The sequence below is a fragment of the Quercus suber genome, unplaced genomic scaffold (assembly GCF_002906115.3).
Source record: "Quercus suber isolate HL8 unplaced genomic scaffold, Cork oak 2.0 scaffold_292, whole genome shotgun sequence".
NCBI classification, from domain to species: Eukaryota; Viridiplantae; Streptophyta; class Magnoliopsida; order Fagales; family Fagaceae; genus Quercus; species Quercus suber.
Genome location: NW_027069748.1, coordinates 605,758 through 623,610, shown reverse-complemented (window position 1 = coordinate 623,610; position 17,853 = coordinate 605,758). Strand labels below are relative to the sequence as shown.

The window sequence follows — 17,853 nt, the reverse complement described above, 5'->3', positions numbered from 1 at the left end:
CTCGGACAACTACGTGTTCTCGGATTGGGCCTTTGGGCCCCGAGCCCACTTCTGAGGACTACTATACCTTTTTAGTTAACAGGCCCCACAGTAATGTTATAAAATGATGTGGTAAAATAATAAAATAGGTGTTTTGTGTGGCAAAATGGCATAATTTTTACACCATCTGCTACAGATGCTCTTACATTGCTCCGTTAGGACCCCAGAAAACCATGACATTTTTTCTCTCTCTCTTTTCCTGATTTTCTTTATTTTTAATTACCGGAAATTAATTTATGTAATTTCAGTAAAGCTGTTCGCTCTCTCTCCTCTGTTCCAGCCGCCCGAGTACCCAACCTATTAGTTGTCTCTTCCGTTAATAACTAGAAACAACAAATCATTCAAATCGCATTACTTTCAAGCACAAAAACCACAAGGTAGATGCATAAAAGCAACTTCATTTAAATGGGTACCTTTCAAAATAAGCAATAAAACAAAAACTTTGAGCCATTCCCATCAGTCCCACCAAAGATCTGAATGTCTAAGAATCATATTGAGCAGTAGATCAAAAGATATGAGCTGTAAATGGAAAGATCTAAATGTCTAAGAAGCAACAAAACTTTGGGTTTTGAAGAAAAACCCAAAAATGGGGGAAGCCCAACAGCAACAAATATGAAACAAAAAAAAAATATATATATTCAATGAAATCAACCGCCGGCAGAGGCAAAAACATAGAGGAAGAGGAAGGTGAGCCTGTTCGATATTGTGGACCGTGAACGAGACCTTCGGTAATTAATTTTTTTAGTTCGTTATTTGCAAATAATAACATAAAATTAATTCCGGTTATTAAAAATAAAAATAAATCGTTAAAAAAGCAAAATTGTGTCGTTTTCAAAACCCTAGGAATGAGCAGTTTAATAGAACAAAGCCTTAATTGAATGAGTGTGAAAGTTAAAAGACTTGAAATGAACCAAAGTAAAATTAGAGTACTAAATATTATAGTCAAAGTTAGAGGGTGTGTTTTGTATTTTGACCTATTTTTTTTAAGTATACTTGTATATATTTAGGCATATAATTAAAGTGATGTATACCTGTAATAATTAAATTAATCTTAGGGAATTTGATATTCTTTAATAAGGAATCACTCTTATCCTAGTTGGATAGTAAGAAGTATATTTAAATTTAAGAGAAACATACTCAAAATTGGTTATCTTAAATCAAAATTAGGGTTTGACCCTAAATATGAGAAATTCATCATTTCAAAGTCTGATCAAGGTCAACAAAATTTTTGGGGTCTTTTGGTAGAATAATATTTTTGGTACATCCATGTATTAATTGCATGAAATATTTTGAGAAAATTAGTCAGGGTCCAAAATGGGGTGTTGTCACCAACCAATTTGTCATTCCCCCCTTGTGGAATTTTGTTGAGGCAAACCCAAAAGTATCTTTCAATATTATGAAATTAACATTACATAAAAAGAATAACATTTCATATAAATCTATTTGATATACAATAATATGTCTAGATTTTATCTCTAGTATGTGAAATAATATTTATTTGGTGCATATACGTTTACGATGCCAAAAATGTATTTTATTTATTATTTAATTTAATATATTAATAGGAACAACAAAATATGTTGTTACTTTTATTTTACATAACTACGAAACATTATATTTAAATGACTAGGATCTAATTAATTCTTGAAAGGGATAAGGATAGTGTTTTTTCCAATTTTTGACTTGAAAAGTTCTTCCAACTCTGTAGAAACATTGAGGGAGGCTTCAATCACCAAAGGAGATAATGCTTGCCATACTGATGCCTTACTGGCTAAATCCTCGAAGGCAGGCCTGCAGAACATTTAAAAGGGGAAGAGAGAGATGTTAAAAAATATTTTATTGAATAAAATATTTTGACTTCTGTTTTTTTTTTTTTTTTACATGGGTCATGGGCTGGCCGAAATGCAGGGGTTTATAATTTTGGGAGGGGGGCCCCAGCTAAAATTAAGGGGGGGCCCAAACTTTTTTTTTTTTTTTAAGAAAATTTTAGCTGGTAAAAATTTTTTTTTTGGGCCCAGGGGGGGCCCGGGCCCCCTTTGCCCCCCTTCTGGGTCCGTCCCTGACTAGCCCACTCCCCAGCCTTCATCGCCTCAACGTTAAGCCCTCACCTCAAGGTATCTCATTCTCATCCCAGTTCTCTCTCTCTCTCTCTCTCTCTTTCTCTCTCTCTCTCTCTCTCTCTCTCTCTAAACTTAATATTGATTAGCTAAATAGGAATATGTGTATGTGACGTCCCTTTGCTAATTTATTTTTCAACCATCACATTATGCAAGGTAGTGGGGTGTTGTTAATTTATTTGGTTTAGCTGTATGTTTATACTTTTGTTTAATTTGTTTATTTAATTTTTTTTTTATCATAAAGGGTCATTATTTAATTAAAGATGTATGTATAGTTCATGCAAAAATGAATTTTATATGATAATTTATTATATCTTTCTCCCAAGTTAGTTTATGATTTTTTGAATGGATTTTTTTTTTTTTTTTGGATTTGAAATTAGGTGCCAAATAATGAACAAATGAGAAACAATTGATGCATTCTTTAAGAAAAAAGATATTAGTCATTCAGAACTTAGGACACTTGTAGAAACAAATATTGATACTTCAATGCCAAATGAGTGTTCCTCCAAATATTCAAGAATTAAATCCGAAGAAATAGGCTGTGTTCACATGAACAAATATATAAATTCCCTATCAACAAACAAGATGAAATCTAACATACTTATCTCATAGTCAATCTATATCAACCTAAAGATATAGAGTATCCATAAAAAGAACTGGATAATTATCGTCATAGTTTTCAAGCTTTGTGGTTTGAATCACATTCAAATGGGTTGGAATAATCACCTTCAAAGGATGCAATCTATTGGCTGAAGCATTCCAACATATAGATTGCTACTTCAAATTTGCCCTCCCAATTAGCAATAGTTCTTGACTATGCCCTTGCTTAAGTGTACCACAAAAAACTTCACAAATTTTGCCACAGCTCACCACATGGTGAGTTATGAGTAATGGAGAAAAAATAGTAGATCCATGAGAGTTTACATCTCTACCACTCACAACTCGTTACGTAGCAAGTTGTGTTAAAAGTTGTGAAGTTTTTTGTGATACTAACATTTCTCATATATACTCAACCATAGGCTACCTTCAATTAATTTTAAACTTGTCTATAAATATGGAGTGCTCAACCTCCCCATTTTTCTCACCATCTAGAGTTTCCTTCTAAGTTATTCTCACCAAAAAAAAAAAACCTTCTAAGTTTGTTTTCAAAAAGAAAAATACAGATTTCCTTAGTTCTATAAATATAGTGGAAATTGCTATTGTAGGGACTCAATTTGGATTGGACCCAGAGTATGAATGGGTTTTCAGCCCAACAAGCCCAAACAATAAATTTTATAGAGAGTGGATCGAAGGTTTAGGCGCTGGCCGGCGTTCACGAAGCATGAACTCTCTTCTTTTATTAAAAAATACTTAGAACTATTTACAACTGGGGGATGCTCCTCGGCCCATGGCCGAGGAGCCCTTTTTCTTCTTTCTTTTCCTCCCCCCCCCCCTTTTTCTTACTTTACTCGCTCCTCTTATATAGTCTTCATCGTCCTATCTTCCTTTTTCTTCTTTCTTTTCCTCCCCCCCCCCCTTTTTCTTACTTTACTCGCTCCTCTTATATAGTCTTCATCGTCCTATCTCGTTCTTCCATCTGTTGATCATCCATTCGCCTTTCTTCTGACCGTCCGTCCCATCAGAGGCCTTATCAGCACTCAAGCGGTTCACTCTGATCAACGTTGCCCTGCTAGGGGGTTATATCCCCATTAATGCGGCCAGAGGGGTTAGGTGAATGCATTAAGTGTGAAGGTGACAGCTTGCTTTGGGCTTGTCCCTTCCCAAAATTATCCTTAGTATGCCGAGGACAAAGATGTCCTCGGCGTGGATCCGAAAAAGAGACTTTCCCTAATTTAGCCTCGAATGGTCATTCTTCCTCGGCATGGGCCTTGGGCCTACTACACGATGGGCTGAGGCTATTAGGCCCACGGGCCCCACAGCTATATTTCCTACGGTTCTTTCTAGCCTCAAATACTTTTACAGGTACACGAAATTCATTGCTTCCAGAAATTTTTTTTTCTTTTTTTCTTTTTTTTTTGAGAAAAACCAGAATTTTTTAGTTTTTTTATGAATAAAATTATGTTTGTTAAACATCTGACTTCTCTACTTGACTTTGCTCTAACAGCGACAAATATATAGTTAATGGGGTGTTTAACAAAAAGATAATGTGAAAATTATGATTGTCGATAATCATCATAACACATTGCTTTCTCCTTTCTCCTTTCTCGATATCTTAAATTTATCCTATTGTTGCTTTTTTTGAGAGAAAATCAATAGTAGACTTTGTTTGTTCATAATCATGTTATACAATTGAGAAAAGATAAAAATGACACTCTTCAAACCAAATTATGCATTCTTTTTCTTTAATAAAACACTAGCAAGTGCTAATGCAGCTCTAATACATCGCAAAGAACTTTTACAAATTAGAATAATATCTTGAAGTACCCACGTGACTTTTACAAAGGAAATTATACAAACATAACCAAACATGTATAACTAGAGCATTTTCAATACTAATATGGGATGTCAGCTTAAGTTTGGAATTAGATAGAGAGACAGTAGCGGGAGAACTCGACTTGGCCCGTCATTTTCAATACTAAATGTTCACCAATTGGCTGTCACATTCATACCAAGTTCTTAATTAACTCATGGTTGCCAATTAGCAAGGGTGCTGGCATGGCAATTCTACTTCAATTATTACGCACCACTAGGACCACAACATTTCATGACACGTGCCCTACTAGAGTATAATAATTTAGTATGAACATTCCCACAAGATATTTAGGTGGTGAGTTTATCGGTTTCGGTTTAGAATGTGACGTAAATTCAAAAAATTTAAATTCAATTCATAACGCTATTGATTTATCGGTTTTCAAAATGACAATTGTGTTTTGTTGTTAGAAGTTAGGGATGCTTATTGCATTTATCATATATGAAAAGTAATGTTTTTTTAGTTTTTATCATCATTATATTTTTTAGGCAAAAATGCAAAATACATCCTCTAACTTTGAGTATAATTCATTTTAGTCTTCTAACTTTACTTTCGTTAATTTCAGATCTCTAACTTTCAAACTTAAGGTCTGTTTAGGAACTGCTTATTTTTCTGAAACTGAAAACTTTTTGCTAAAAAAAAAAAAGAGGCTAAAATGCAAAACTAACCCTCTAACGTTCTTCAAATTTCATTTTAGTCCTCTAACTTTACTTTTGTTCATTTTAGTTCTCTAAGTTTTAAATTTATTCAATTAAGGTCTTTCCGTTAACTTTTATTAAAAAATTTTGGAAAAAAAAAATCTAGAAAATATTTTTCAGTCATTAATTAAATTTTTTCAATTAAAAAAAAATTGAAGAAAAATTTATAATATTAAAAAATTAACCACAACATATAATAAAAGTTGATGGAAAAGTTTTAATTAAATAAACTTAAAAATTAAAAAACTGAAATGAACAAAAGTAAAGTTAGAGGACTGAACTGAAATTTAAAGAAATTTAGATGGTCAGTTTTGTATTTTACCCTAAAAATAAAATAAAATAAAAGTTGACTTTTGGAGCAATACAACTCACTTAAGAGTGCAATGGAACCCACTTTTGGAGCAAAAATAAACTAAAAAAAGAAAATAAGCTCACTTTTTTCTCAAATCCCAAACACAGTCTTATTCAATTAAAACTTTCTGTTTGTTTCTGTTACATTGCTCCGTTAGGACCCCAGAAAACCATGACATTTTTTCTCTCTCTCTTTTTCTGATTTTCTTTATTTTTAATTACCGGAAATTAATTTATGTAATTTCAGTAAAGCTGTTCGCTCTCTCTCCTCTGTTCCAGCCGCCCAAGTACCCAACCTATTAGTTGTCTCTTCCGTTAATAACTAGAAACAACAAATCATTCAAATCGCATTACTTTCAAAGTTTCAAGCACAAAAACCACAAGGTAGATGCATAAAAGCAACTTCATTTAAATGGGTACCTTTCAAAATAAGCAATAAAACAAAAACTTTGAGCCATTCCCATCAGTCCCACCAAAGATCTGAATGTCTAAGAATCATATTGAGCAGTAGATCAAAAGATATGAGCTGTAAATGGAAAGATCTAAATGTCTAAGAAGCAACAAAACTTTGGGTTTTGAAGAAAAACCCAAAAATGGGGGAAGCCCAACAGCAACAAATATGAAACAAAAAAAAAAAAATTCAATGAAATCAACCGCCGGTAGAAGCAAAAACATAGAGGAAGAGGAAGGTGAGCCTGTTCGATATTGTGGACCGTGAACGAGACCTTCGGTAATTAATTTTTTTAGTTCGTTATTTGCAAATAATAACATAAAATTAATTCCGGTTATTAAAAATAAAAATAAATCGTTAAAAAAGCAAAATTGTGTCGTTTTCAAAACCCTAGGAATGAGCAGTTTAATAGAACAAAGCCTTAATTGAATGAGTGTGAAAGTTAAAAGACTTGAAATGAACCAAAGTAAAATTAGAGTACTAAATATTATAGTCAAAGTTAGAGGGTGTGTTTTGTATTTTGACCTATTTTTTTTAAGTATACTTGTATATATTTAGGCATATAATTAAAGTGATGTATACCTGTAATAATTAAATTAATCTTAGGGAATTTGATATTCTTTAATAAGGAATCACTCTTATCCTAGTTGGATAGTAAGAAGTATATTTAAATTTAAGAGAAACATACTCAAAATTGGTTATCTTAAATCAAAATTAGGGTTTGACCCTAAATATGAGAAATTCATCATTTCAAAGTCTGATCAAGGTCAACAAAATTTTTGGGGTCTTTTGGTAGAATAATATTTTTGGTACATCCATGTATTAATTGCATGAAATATTTTGAGAAAATTAGTCAGGGTCCAAAATGGGGTGTTGTCACCAACCAATTTGTCATTCCCCCCTTGTGGAATTTTGTTGAGGCAAACCCAAAAGTATCTTTCAATATTATGAAATTAACATTACATAAAAAGAAACATTTCATATAATCTATTTGATATACAATAATATGTCTAGATTTTATCTCTAGTATGTGAAATAATATTTATTTGGTGCATATACGTTTACGATGCCAAAAATGTATTTTATTTATTATTTAATTTAATATATTAATAGGAACAACAAAATATGTTGTTACTTTTATTTTACATAACTACGAAACATTATATTTAAATGACTAGGATCTAATTAATTCTTGAAAGGGATAAGGATAGTGTTTTTTCCAATTTTTGACTTGAAAAGTTCTTCCAACTCTGTAGAAACATTGAGGGAGGCTTCAATCACCAAAGGAGATAATGCTTGCCATACTGATGCCTTACTGGCTAAATCCTCGAAGGCAGGCCTGCAGAACATTTAAAAGGGGAAGAGAGAGATGTTAAAAAATATTTTATTGAATAAAATATTTTGACGATTAATTAGATCAGCCACGTAGATAGATAGTGTGACCATTTTGATGAAATCAAATTTTGATGAACTAAAATGAAAAAGAAAATAAAAACTTAAAATTAGAAACTAAAATGAAAACAACCCTAAAATTTAAAAATGTAATTAGTCTATAGAAAATGGTAAAATAAAATTAATGCTTACTTCTTAGATGTTGTTATAGAGAAACATTCCAGTTCATATCCACCTGCAAGTTTGGAACCACAAAAAATCTTGGCACAACAAGCAAGTGAAGGCTTCACTTCAGTGTCCAAGACTTGCTTACCATTAATGCCCACAATTTGAATCTGACCAATCCCTTTCACAACATAATCAATTGAACTGAAGAATCAGTAGTATACGTTGGTGAAAACATTGCATTAGCATCAAGTCTAACGAGTTTGGTGCTCAGCTCAACTTGATCAAGAAAAGGAAACTTGGCTTTTGTCATGTAGTGACTTGTCCACCATTCTTGACACGAATATCAGGCAATACAGCTTCAATGTTATAGACCAATTTTTTAGTATAGTTTTCGTTTGGTTTAGGCATAGTTTTTCCTTCTTGTAGCTTAATTATCAGAACCCCAGTTTGGCTTTTTGCGAGCTTGTTTGCTTCATCTTTATTCATTTTATAAGCTCTACTAAGGAACTCTGGTGAGAAACCTCCCATGATACCTTGAGCCCCACTTAAAAAGAAGTAGGTGAATTCGCCAGGAATATATGACTTTGAAGTTTCACCTAAGAATACTATAACCAATTCAGAATCTCCATCATTGAACCACCATGAGACTGTTCCCATTGTTACAGGTATGACATCTCCTTTCTTGAGTTTCAATACCACCTCCTCTGATGTGTTAGGGAATACCATTCCAACAATTCCATCACCACCTGCACCAGTTAACAGTCAATGATATATATTAGGGAATGGTAAGAAGCATATGGATTATCAAAAGAAATCATCAAATATTAGCCGTTGGACGATGAGTTTCGCATAATGTAATTTTCGATAACTTGTTTGTTCCAACATTTTACCAAATAGGTTTCCCAAAAAATAACATTTTATCAAATAAGTAATAAATTAACTTATATTTTAGGCCATTCCAACTTTAATCCTTATTTTTTATTTTCACCGTTTTAGTTCTTATTTAGAAAATCGTCATCTATTTTAATCTTTTCCGTTAATGCCTTAACGGTAAAGTTGTTAAAATAATAATAAAAAATTTTATTTTGACATTAAAAAATGTCATATCAGCATCTAAATTAAAAAAAAAATTATTATTAATTTTAACTAAATAAAAAAATTAAAAACTAAAAATCACATTGATTGATTAAGAGTGTATCTTGAACAAAAACACAAATCTAGATCTAACACACAAACCCAGATAAGAACACAAATCAAAAATATAATTCAAATGATATTTCAATCATGTGTCGACAGAAAACAGAACTTCAATGGAAAATGACACAAGAATTAGCTCCAAACAACTACACATCAAATCAAATCAAATAAAAACTCTGTATGATAGTCAAGAAAATGAATAAATCTGCTGAACCAACATTCATCATCTGTTTCCAATACCCAAGAATCAATTTTCCATTTCTTTTCATTGTTCTCCGGAACCAAACAAAGCACAACTAGATCAGCACCAAAGAAATTCATTCTTTCGAAAACCAAATAAACCCCAGCAATTCATTTTCTTTCTAATCATTCTATTTCCCCAGCAAACAAACAGAACACAAGAAACTCAACTAAACCAAAACTTTAGCTAAAAAGAAGAAACCCATTTTCCTTCACTGATTCCTACATTGACTCAGCAACCAAACAGGGCAAAATCAACAGTAACAAATGAAGAAAATGAGAGATCGTAAATAGAGCAAAGAGGATGGGCAGAAGGGAAGAAGTAGAAAAAAGAATTACTCGTCTTCAAACATGAGGCGTCGCTGGACGGCGTCCATGCCGGCGTCAGGAGCGACTCCCATGGCGACTTGAAAAGACGAGAATACCCTCGCGGTGAGACGAGAGACTTTGGGAGACGAAGGGCAAAAGCGGAAGAAGAAGAAAAAGATGATGTCGGTAGTTTACAAAAGAAGTGGGTTGTTGTTGTATTAATATTGGAAAGGAGAGTCTGGCAGCAGCAGCGGTAGTCGTAGCACTAGTACGCATGGAGTTTGAGAACATCTGACACTTGAGATGCCATCCCCTTGGTCCTTAGATCTGGGTATAAACGAAGGGGAAGCCACCCAAAGCAGAAAGAGAGTGTTTTTGTGTTCTTATATCATGGATTGTGTTCGTGACATTCTCGGATCGTTAGATTTCAATTAATGTGATTTTTGATTACTGTTTTTAATTTTTTTTATTTAGTTAAAATTATATAAATTTTTTTTTTAATTTAGATTTGATGTGCATTTTTTAATTTAAATTTAAATTTATTATTATTATTTTAATAATTCCATCTACCATTTAGGATTTTACCGTTAGGGCACTGACGAAAATAACTAAAATGGATAGCATTTTTCTAAATAAGAATTAAAAACAGTGAAAATAAAAGATAAGAACAAAAATGAGAATCACATAAAAATATAAAAAGAAAATATGGTTTTCGCCTTTTTTTTTTTTATACAAAGAAATAGTATTTTAACCTTAGCCAAACTATTCCACCCATTCAGGGTAGAATTAAATTTTTTGTTTGAAGGCCAAATTTTGGTATTAATATAGTAATCACAAATTAAGATAAACCATTACATACATGCGTAAACAAACATGCACNGGCAAAATCAACAGTAACAAATGAAGATCAATGAGAGATCGTAAATAGAGCAAAAGAGGATGGGCAGAATGGGAAGAAGTAGAAAAAAGAATTACTCGTCTTCAAACATGAGGCGTCGCTGGACGGCGTCCATGCCGGCGTCAGGAGCGATCTCCCATGGCGACTTGAAAAGACGAGAATACCCTCGCGGTGAGACGAGAGACTTTGGGGAGACGAAGGGCAAAAGCGGAAGAAGAAGAAAAAGATGATGTCGGTAGTTTACAAAAGAAGTGGGTTGTTGTTGTATTAATATTGGAAAGGAGAGTCTGGCAGCAGCAGCGGTAGTCGTAGCACTAGTACGCATGGAGTTTGAGAACATCTGACACTTGAGATGCCATCCCCTTGGTCCTTAGATCTGGGTATAAACTGAAGGGGAAAGCTCCAAAGCAGAAAGAGAGTGTTTTTGTGTTCTTATATCATGGATTGTGTTCATGACATTCTCGATCTTAGATTTCAATTAAGTGATTTTTGATTTTTCTTTTCTAATTTTTTTTATTTAGTTAAAATTAATAAATTTTTTTTTTTAATTTAGATGATTGATGTGAGCATTTTTTAATATTAAATTTAAATTTATTATTATTATTTTAATAATTCCATCTACCATTTAGGAATCTTTACCGTTAGGGCACTGACGAAAATAACTAAAATGGATAGCATTTTTCTAAATAAGAATTAAAAACGGTGAAAATAAAAGTATAAGAACAAAATAGAATCACATAAAAATATAAAAAGAAAATATGGTTTTCACCCTTTTTTTTTTATACAAAGAAATAGTATTTTAACCTGTTAGCCAAACTATTCCACCCATTCAGGGTAGAATTAAATTTTTTGTTTGAAGGCCAAATTTTGGTATTAATATAGTAATCACAAATTAAGATAAACCATTACATACATGCGTAAACAAACATGCACATATATAAATATTAAGGGTAATTACACATAACCCACCTGTGATTTGGGTAAAAATCACTTTGCTTACCTGTAATTTGAAAAGTATCACTTAACCCACCTGTAGTATGTTTCCATTAATTTCCGTAACCCACCTCAAGCCCAACCATTACAAAAACACCTCTTAACCCCAAAACACAACATAACGCGAATCAAAACACCCAAAACTCAGAAACTTTTTAGAGAGAGACCTGTGGTGTTCTTCGTGGTTTGGAGTGTCTAAAGGAGAAAAACACAAGTTTCGCAACATCGAAGCTGGGGAAGGTATATGTGACTACTGTTGATCTGCATTTGGGTTGTTAATGGCATTTTTTTATCGCGACCCACCCACGTAGTTAGAGTTTGTAAAATTTTCTCAAAATTTGGTATCTTTGATGAAGTGGGTCTCAGGGTTGGATTCGTTATAGAGGCACCACACCGAGGGAAGATGGTCTTGCTTAAAGGAGGGTGATCTGGGGAGATCAAGAAAATCAAGGGTGGGTAGAGAACAAAGAGCTTGTGCATTAGTGGAAGGCCATAAGTTGTAAAGCACGAAGGCCAAAAAGGCAAAAAGAAGAGGGGAAGCAGAGTAGTAAGAGGAGGAGAAGCAGTGGGAGAAGAGAGACCAAACGAGGTACATGGTGGCAGCGGTGAGGGCTCCGCAGCCAATGCTGAAGAGGAGAAAGACAACGACACTCAAGATGTCCTTGGTGCGGTCACGGAGGGAGCTGAAGTCATAGGAAGCAAGGGCTTGTTAGGGTTTCCTGTACCCTAACAGCATGTCGTTACGGTGGATCAGGTCACAGAAAAGGAAGATCTCGGTGGATCGGGTCACGACATGTCTTGGGTTATATTTTGATTTATAGCTCCGGTTTTGATGTTTTTTGTTGGCATTGGCTGCTTTTTGTAAAGAGTTTGAGTTTATTTGAACTGGGTTTCGAAAATTATGTTCATTTTGATTCATAGAAATGGTATAGGATATGTTTGATTTAAATCTTTTGTGTCGTGTGAGTATTGAAGAGATTTTGAGGTAACCTGAACTGGGTTTTGACTGTTATTGTGAATGATGATGTTTATTTAGGTTTACTTAGGCAACACTAGGGCTTGGTATTGCCGAAGAAAGAAGTATACTTCAGTGCAATATAGGAAACAAAAGTCCTATTTTGAAGGGCTATATTGTATAGTTCGATTGTTCATGTAAGTTGATCTGGGTTTTATTTTTTGGATATGTTCTTCATGTTCAAGATTTATGTGAATTAAGAGAAAGATCAATACCACTTTTTGATCTTGTTTATCTTATATTTTTGTGCTATTTTTTGTTTTGGAAGGAGAGAGACATAAAATTTGAGTAAAAATACCTATTTACCCTTAATTTTAACAGAGGTGGGTTACGGAAAACAAACAGATCATACCTCAAGTGGGTTAAGTGATACTTTTTAAACAACGGATAGGCAAAGTGATTTTCGCCCAAACCACAGGTGGGTTTAGTGTAATATCCCTAAATATTAATATTTTGATACTAGAATAGGTCATAATTTATAAATATATTATATATAAAATTAACAACTTTCACATATGTATATTTGTAAAATAAATTTTTAGAGAAATTTATCATCTTTTAAATTCTAATGAGTATACAAAAACTATCTAGTTTGATATTAAACATATACAAAAAACAAAATTGAAAAAACAAAAACTATCTTGTCTCCATAATTACTAGACCGATTGACAAATTTTATTAGTTTTTAAGAGTATCATTAAACTAACTCAAACATTTGGGGAACTTCTATATATTTTTGTAGCTAAATATTTAAAGTTTTTAATAATTATACATAATATAAAAGAATTTTATAAAAATTAGGGGCCATGACCCCCCAAGCCTTGCCATAGATCTACCCTGCACCCATTGTCTATAAAATATTTTGAAAATATATCTCATAGATTGATAATGTGGCGGATTGAAACTAAAACTTACAGATTTACGTCACATCTGAAATTTATAAACCTACTCCTCAAGTATTCAACAGGGATAATATTCCTACTAAATTATTATATATTAGTAAGAACATGTCAAATTATGAAAACTAGTTTGAAACCCATGTATATGCATGGATATACATAAAAGATATACATTAAGATGTATAGTATAATTCTTACATATATAATTTAAATATTATTGACAGTCATTCTTATATTTTTTTTAACTCATTAAAAAGTCTTATAAGAATATTATTAGGTAAAAAATGTAAATTCTCCATTTAATTTTTTTTTTTTTTATGTTCATTAATCTCAGACTCTTTGGTTTTTATACACAATAACTTACTTGAATAAATATTTATGTTGTGGTTCCAGTCCACATTTGACTCTAAAATTAAGAAATAAAACTCTCTTTAAAAATAAATAATTTAGGACATATAGCACAAAATTAGACTTCAATTATAAATTCTAATTGAATTTTTTTCTAAATTTTGCCTATTAATATATATATATATATATAGATGCTGTGGTCCCAATTAATGTCGTACATGTATTGAATTTGAATTGTAATTTCAGCACCACCGCTGATTGGCAGCCATGAGTTAATTAAGACCGTTGGATGGGAATGTCAAATGTGACCAACTGCCAGTGCCAACTGAGTCAATAGACCTTTGGTGAACATTTGTCCATACATATTGGATTGACGTACAGCACCGGAAACTGATGTATGAATAAGACAATTGTACTGTCTTAGGAGATAGGATTTTTTTTTTTTTTTTTAGAATATTGTCATGTAATATTGTAAGACCTCAAAATTTTTGTAACATAATATTATAAGATCAACCATAAGGAAACATTTACGATTTTGTATATATATAATAAATGAAGGAAAATATTAAACTTACTATCAATTTTATTATAAAAGGCTTGCAAACTGACATGACAATTAGTGTGATTAGTGCTACGTACTGCAACAGCTAATAAATGAAGAGTAATGCTAGAGATATAAACTTTTTTATAAAAACTTTTACAAACTACTGATGTGATGAGCGGTTATTAGTAAATAAAAAAGTGATGTTAATAGCGGGCCTAGATGAAAACTAATAAAAAACTGACCACATCAACAGTTTATAAAAATGTTGTAAAATAGTTTGTGATTATAACATTACTCAAACTATTTTTATATGATTGGTAATATATTAATTTGTAAGATGTATGCAATAAAATTTGTTAAATCTTAAGCATTACTCATAAATGAATATTTGAATTAATTTTTTTATGATTAATTACGTGTAAAACTTATGTAATAATATATATAGAAAATTAGAGTAGAGTCATTGGTCCTATAATACAATATTTACAAGTGAGATATAGATTTGTTATGGATAGACATATTGCACTAACCTCCAAGAACATAACCGACTTTGGAAGAATCTGCATAGTGGGGAAGAGCAAAGCCGCGAGGATGCAGAACAAGCTTACCGGCACCAACCTTATCCTCACCAAGTATCGGAAATTCAGAACTTGACCAACTATAGTATGCTCCACCTTCTCCCTCGAAAACCTTTTGTGCAAACTTGGGTGTCAAGTCAAACTCCATCTTTTTTTTGCACTTCACTTAATTAGTACTACCATTTAAAAAAGAAAAGGAAAAAAAGAAAGAAGAAGAAGCATTTTGATTAGTGTAATGTTTAAGACAAAGAATATATTGTCTTTAATGAATCAATCAATACAAAATTGGGTTGAGAAGTTAAGATGCTGATCACATAAGTGCAATTACAGTCATTTGAAATTTGAACACAAAACATAAATGTGTTGAACATAAGTAAATAAACTTTTTTTAATTTTTTTTTTATAAAGCTATTAACAAACATATAGATAAACTAACTTAAATAAAGAAAATAAGTAGCTATCAAGGCAAGCCAAGCAGCCATAAGATAAATTTAAGATACAGAGAAAACAAAGAGTTATGAACTTATGATGATTATCTACAAACATAATTTCACATTATCTTTTTTTTTCTTTTTTTTCTTTTTAATTTGTTACCGTTAGAGCAAAATAAAGTACAGAAGTCAGATAACAAACATAATTTTATTCTAAAAAAAAATATATATATATATATATCCGGCAGCAATGAAATTCATGTACCTGTAAATGTATTTGAGGCTAGAAAGAACGCTAGCAAATAGCAATTTCCACTATATTGATAGAACTAAGGAAATGTGAACTTTTCTTTTTTCTCTTTGGAAACAAACTTAAAAGGAAATATATGATGAGAAAAATTAAGAGGTTGATCACTCCATTTATAGGCAAGTTTGAAATTAATCGAAGGTGGTCTTTGGTTTGAGTATAACACTCGCTCTTTGGTTGGAAGTACAGATGTCATTCATTCCATGGCTGTTTACTTTTCACGTGGACTTGTTTTTTGTTAGATAAACACGTATAGAGTATATACGTGTACTATGTTTCGCCGACTTGTAGTTGTATATCAATTTTATTACTATGTCCTTCATATTGCAAATCGTTTTTGTTGAAAAATCCCTTTTCTGTTAACGGGGACGGAGTCAGATCTTTGAGTCAAGGAAGGTGGCTTTATTATTATTGTGTGCAACAGTTTCAGTCTTTGACTCTGTTATTATTTAGCTGCTGAGATTTTTTTTTTTATTTTTTTATTTTTTTATGTTGATAAGAATAAAATTATTTTTGTTTAGAATTTTTTAAATGACAGGGTTGTTTATTTTAAATAAAATTGGTTAATTGAACTTAATTTTTTTTTTTAAGTTTTACTATTGTTAATTTTTGTTGTTGAGCAATTTTTTTTGGGGCTTGTATATTTTGTTTTAGATTTTAGATCTATAAATTTTTTATAGTCACTAAAATGAGAAAAATACTTGCACTACAAACTTTTTTATAAATTATTGTTGTAATAAGTGGTTACTAAAAGAAAAANTGTAATTTTATAGAAAAAAAATTGCCCAAAATTAATATACATATATATATATATATATATATATTTTTTAAATTGCTACGTCCCTACTGTTGACAACAATGATGCTGACTCTTTTTCTCAAAAAAAAAAAAAAAATGATGCTGACTCTTTAGATTTAGAAATTGTATACGTAAGAAACCATCGAGGCCTGTCCTTGCTCTCATCTCTCTTGTGAATCCTAGCCTGTCCTTTTCATAGTTTGAATTAAATAGATTTATTTCATGGTTTTCTTATGAATTCTAATACCTAAGCCTATCCTTTTCATGGTTGGAATCAAATCGATTTATTTCATTTTTTGAGTTAAATATGAAAAATTCTAGTGGTTAAAAAAATGAACTAAATTTGTATAATGGTTAGGTTATAAAAGTTTAGAATAATTGGTAAATCATGAGCACAAACTTCTCTAGATATAAATCTTAAAGTCTATAGGGTATATTAAACAATACTTAAGATGCAACAAGTCAAACACAAGGATAAGGAATCTGAAGGTTCAAGAATTCGAAACATGCCAAGTTCGACCGATCGAGAACAAGGCTCAACCGATCAAGAATAAGGCTTGACCAATCAAGACACGAGTCTGCAAAATTTTAATTAAGTCCAACAGCCAGTTAAGCCCATTAAGTGATTAGGATTTCAAATCTAATTCTCCTAGTATTTAAAGGAAATTCTAAGACACGTTTTGAAGAAACTTTGGAGGTGCTCTTTTGAGATCTAAAAGGTACTATGCTTTCTCCTTTCAAAGTCACTATCGGAATTCCATCTACGCATAATTAGAACCGATAGATCTGAAGTTGCTGCAATAAGATCATACATAGTTAATCATTTAAAGCTTGGAGTGGGATCTCAGGTCACAAAAGTGGATGTTTGTGTGTGACAAATTCAGATAGAAGAGTCTGTGAATTTAAAACTGCACGTGGTCGTGTGAGTAAGTACTATAAAAGGTAGCTTTAGATTTATAGTTTAAATCTATTATAAAACTTTCATTCTATCATGGTGAATTTGTTACCTTAAAAATTGTTTAGGTTAAATTCTCCCCAGGTTTTTCACTTTGAAATTGGACTATTTCATTAGTTTTTCTGGGTCATCATATTGCTTGTTTTCTTGACTTTTCTGCACTAAGGATCTGTTTGGATACTGCTTATTACTAAAAAAATGAAAACACTGTAGCAAAATAATTTTTAAATGTGTGAATAGTGCTGTGGGATCCAATTTTAAAGAAAAATTTGCAAAAATCCGTACTTGCGGGTTCCATGAACAGTGCACGAGGACCCACAGAAAAAACGCAGACACACATATTTTTTCCTTTTCAATGCAATCCAAACCCAACCTAAGTGATACAATTGTATGTGTTTAACCTAAATCTGAATGATAAACTTAAGTATCAATTTGGTTAATAAATTAGGTTAAATAATTTGAGTGTACAAGGGTCTAAACAAACTAACAATAATATAATTGTTTTAAGTTGTAGTGGACCCATGTATGTATACTATTTTTTTTATAAAAAAAATTTTGACATATGATGGGCTAATAGCTTAGCTTGTTGTGATATTTTATATAAAAGAACTAAATTTAAAATTATATCTATAATTATGTTATTTAAAATTTTAAA

General features: G+C 31.8%; 1 protein-coding gene across 1 annotated transcript; it reads right to left on the bottom strand.

The window, feature by feature from the left end:
- Positions 1 to 7,222: 7,222 nt before the first annotated feature.
- On the bottom strand, positions 7,223 to 15,531 carry LOC112015733 (11S globulin seed storage protein 2). The gene is given in 6 exon segments (XM_024048166.2): positions 7,223 to 7,465; positions 7,711 to 7,879; positions 7,882 to 7,998; positions 8,001 to 8,432; positions 14,660 to 14,883; positions 15,404 to 15,531. Coding segments are annotated over 5 exon segments (1,068 nt in total). The 5' UTR covers positions 14,856 to 14,883; positions 15,404 to 15,531; the 3' UTR covers positions 7,223 to 7,311.
- Positions 15,532 to 17,853: the final 2,322 nt, after the last annotated feature.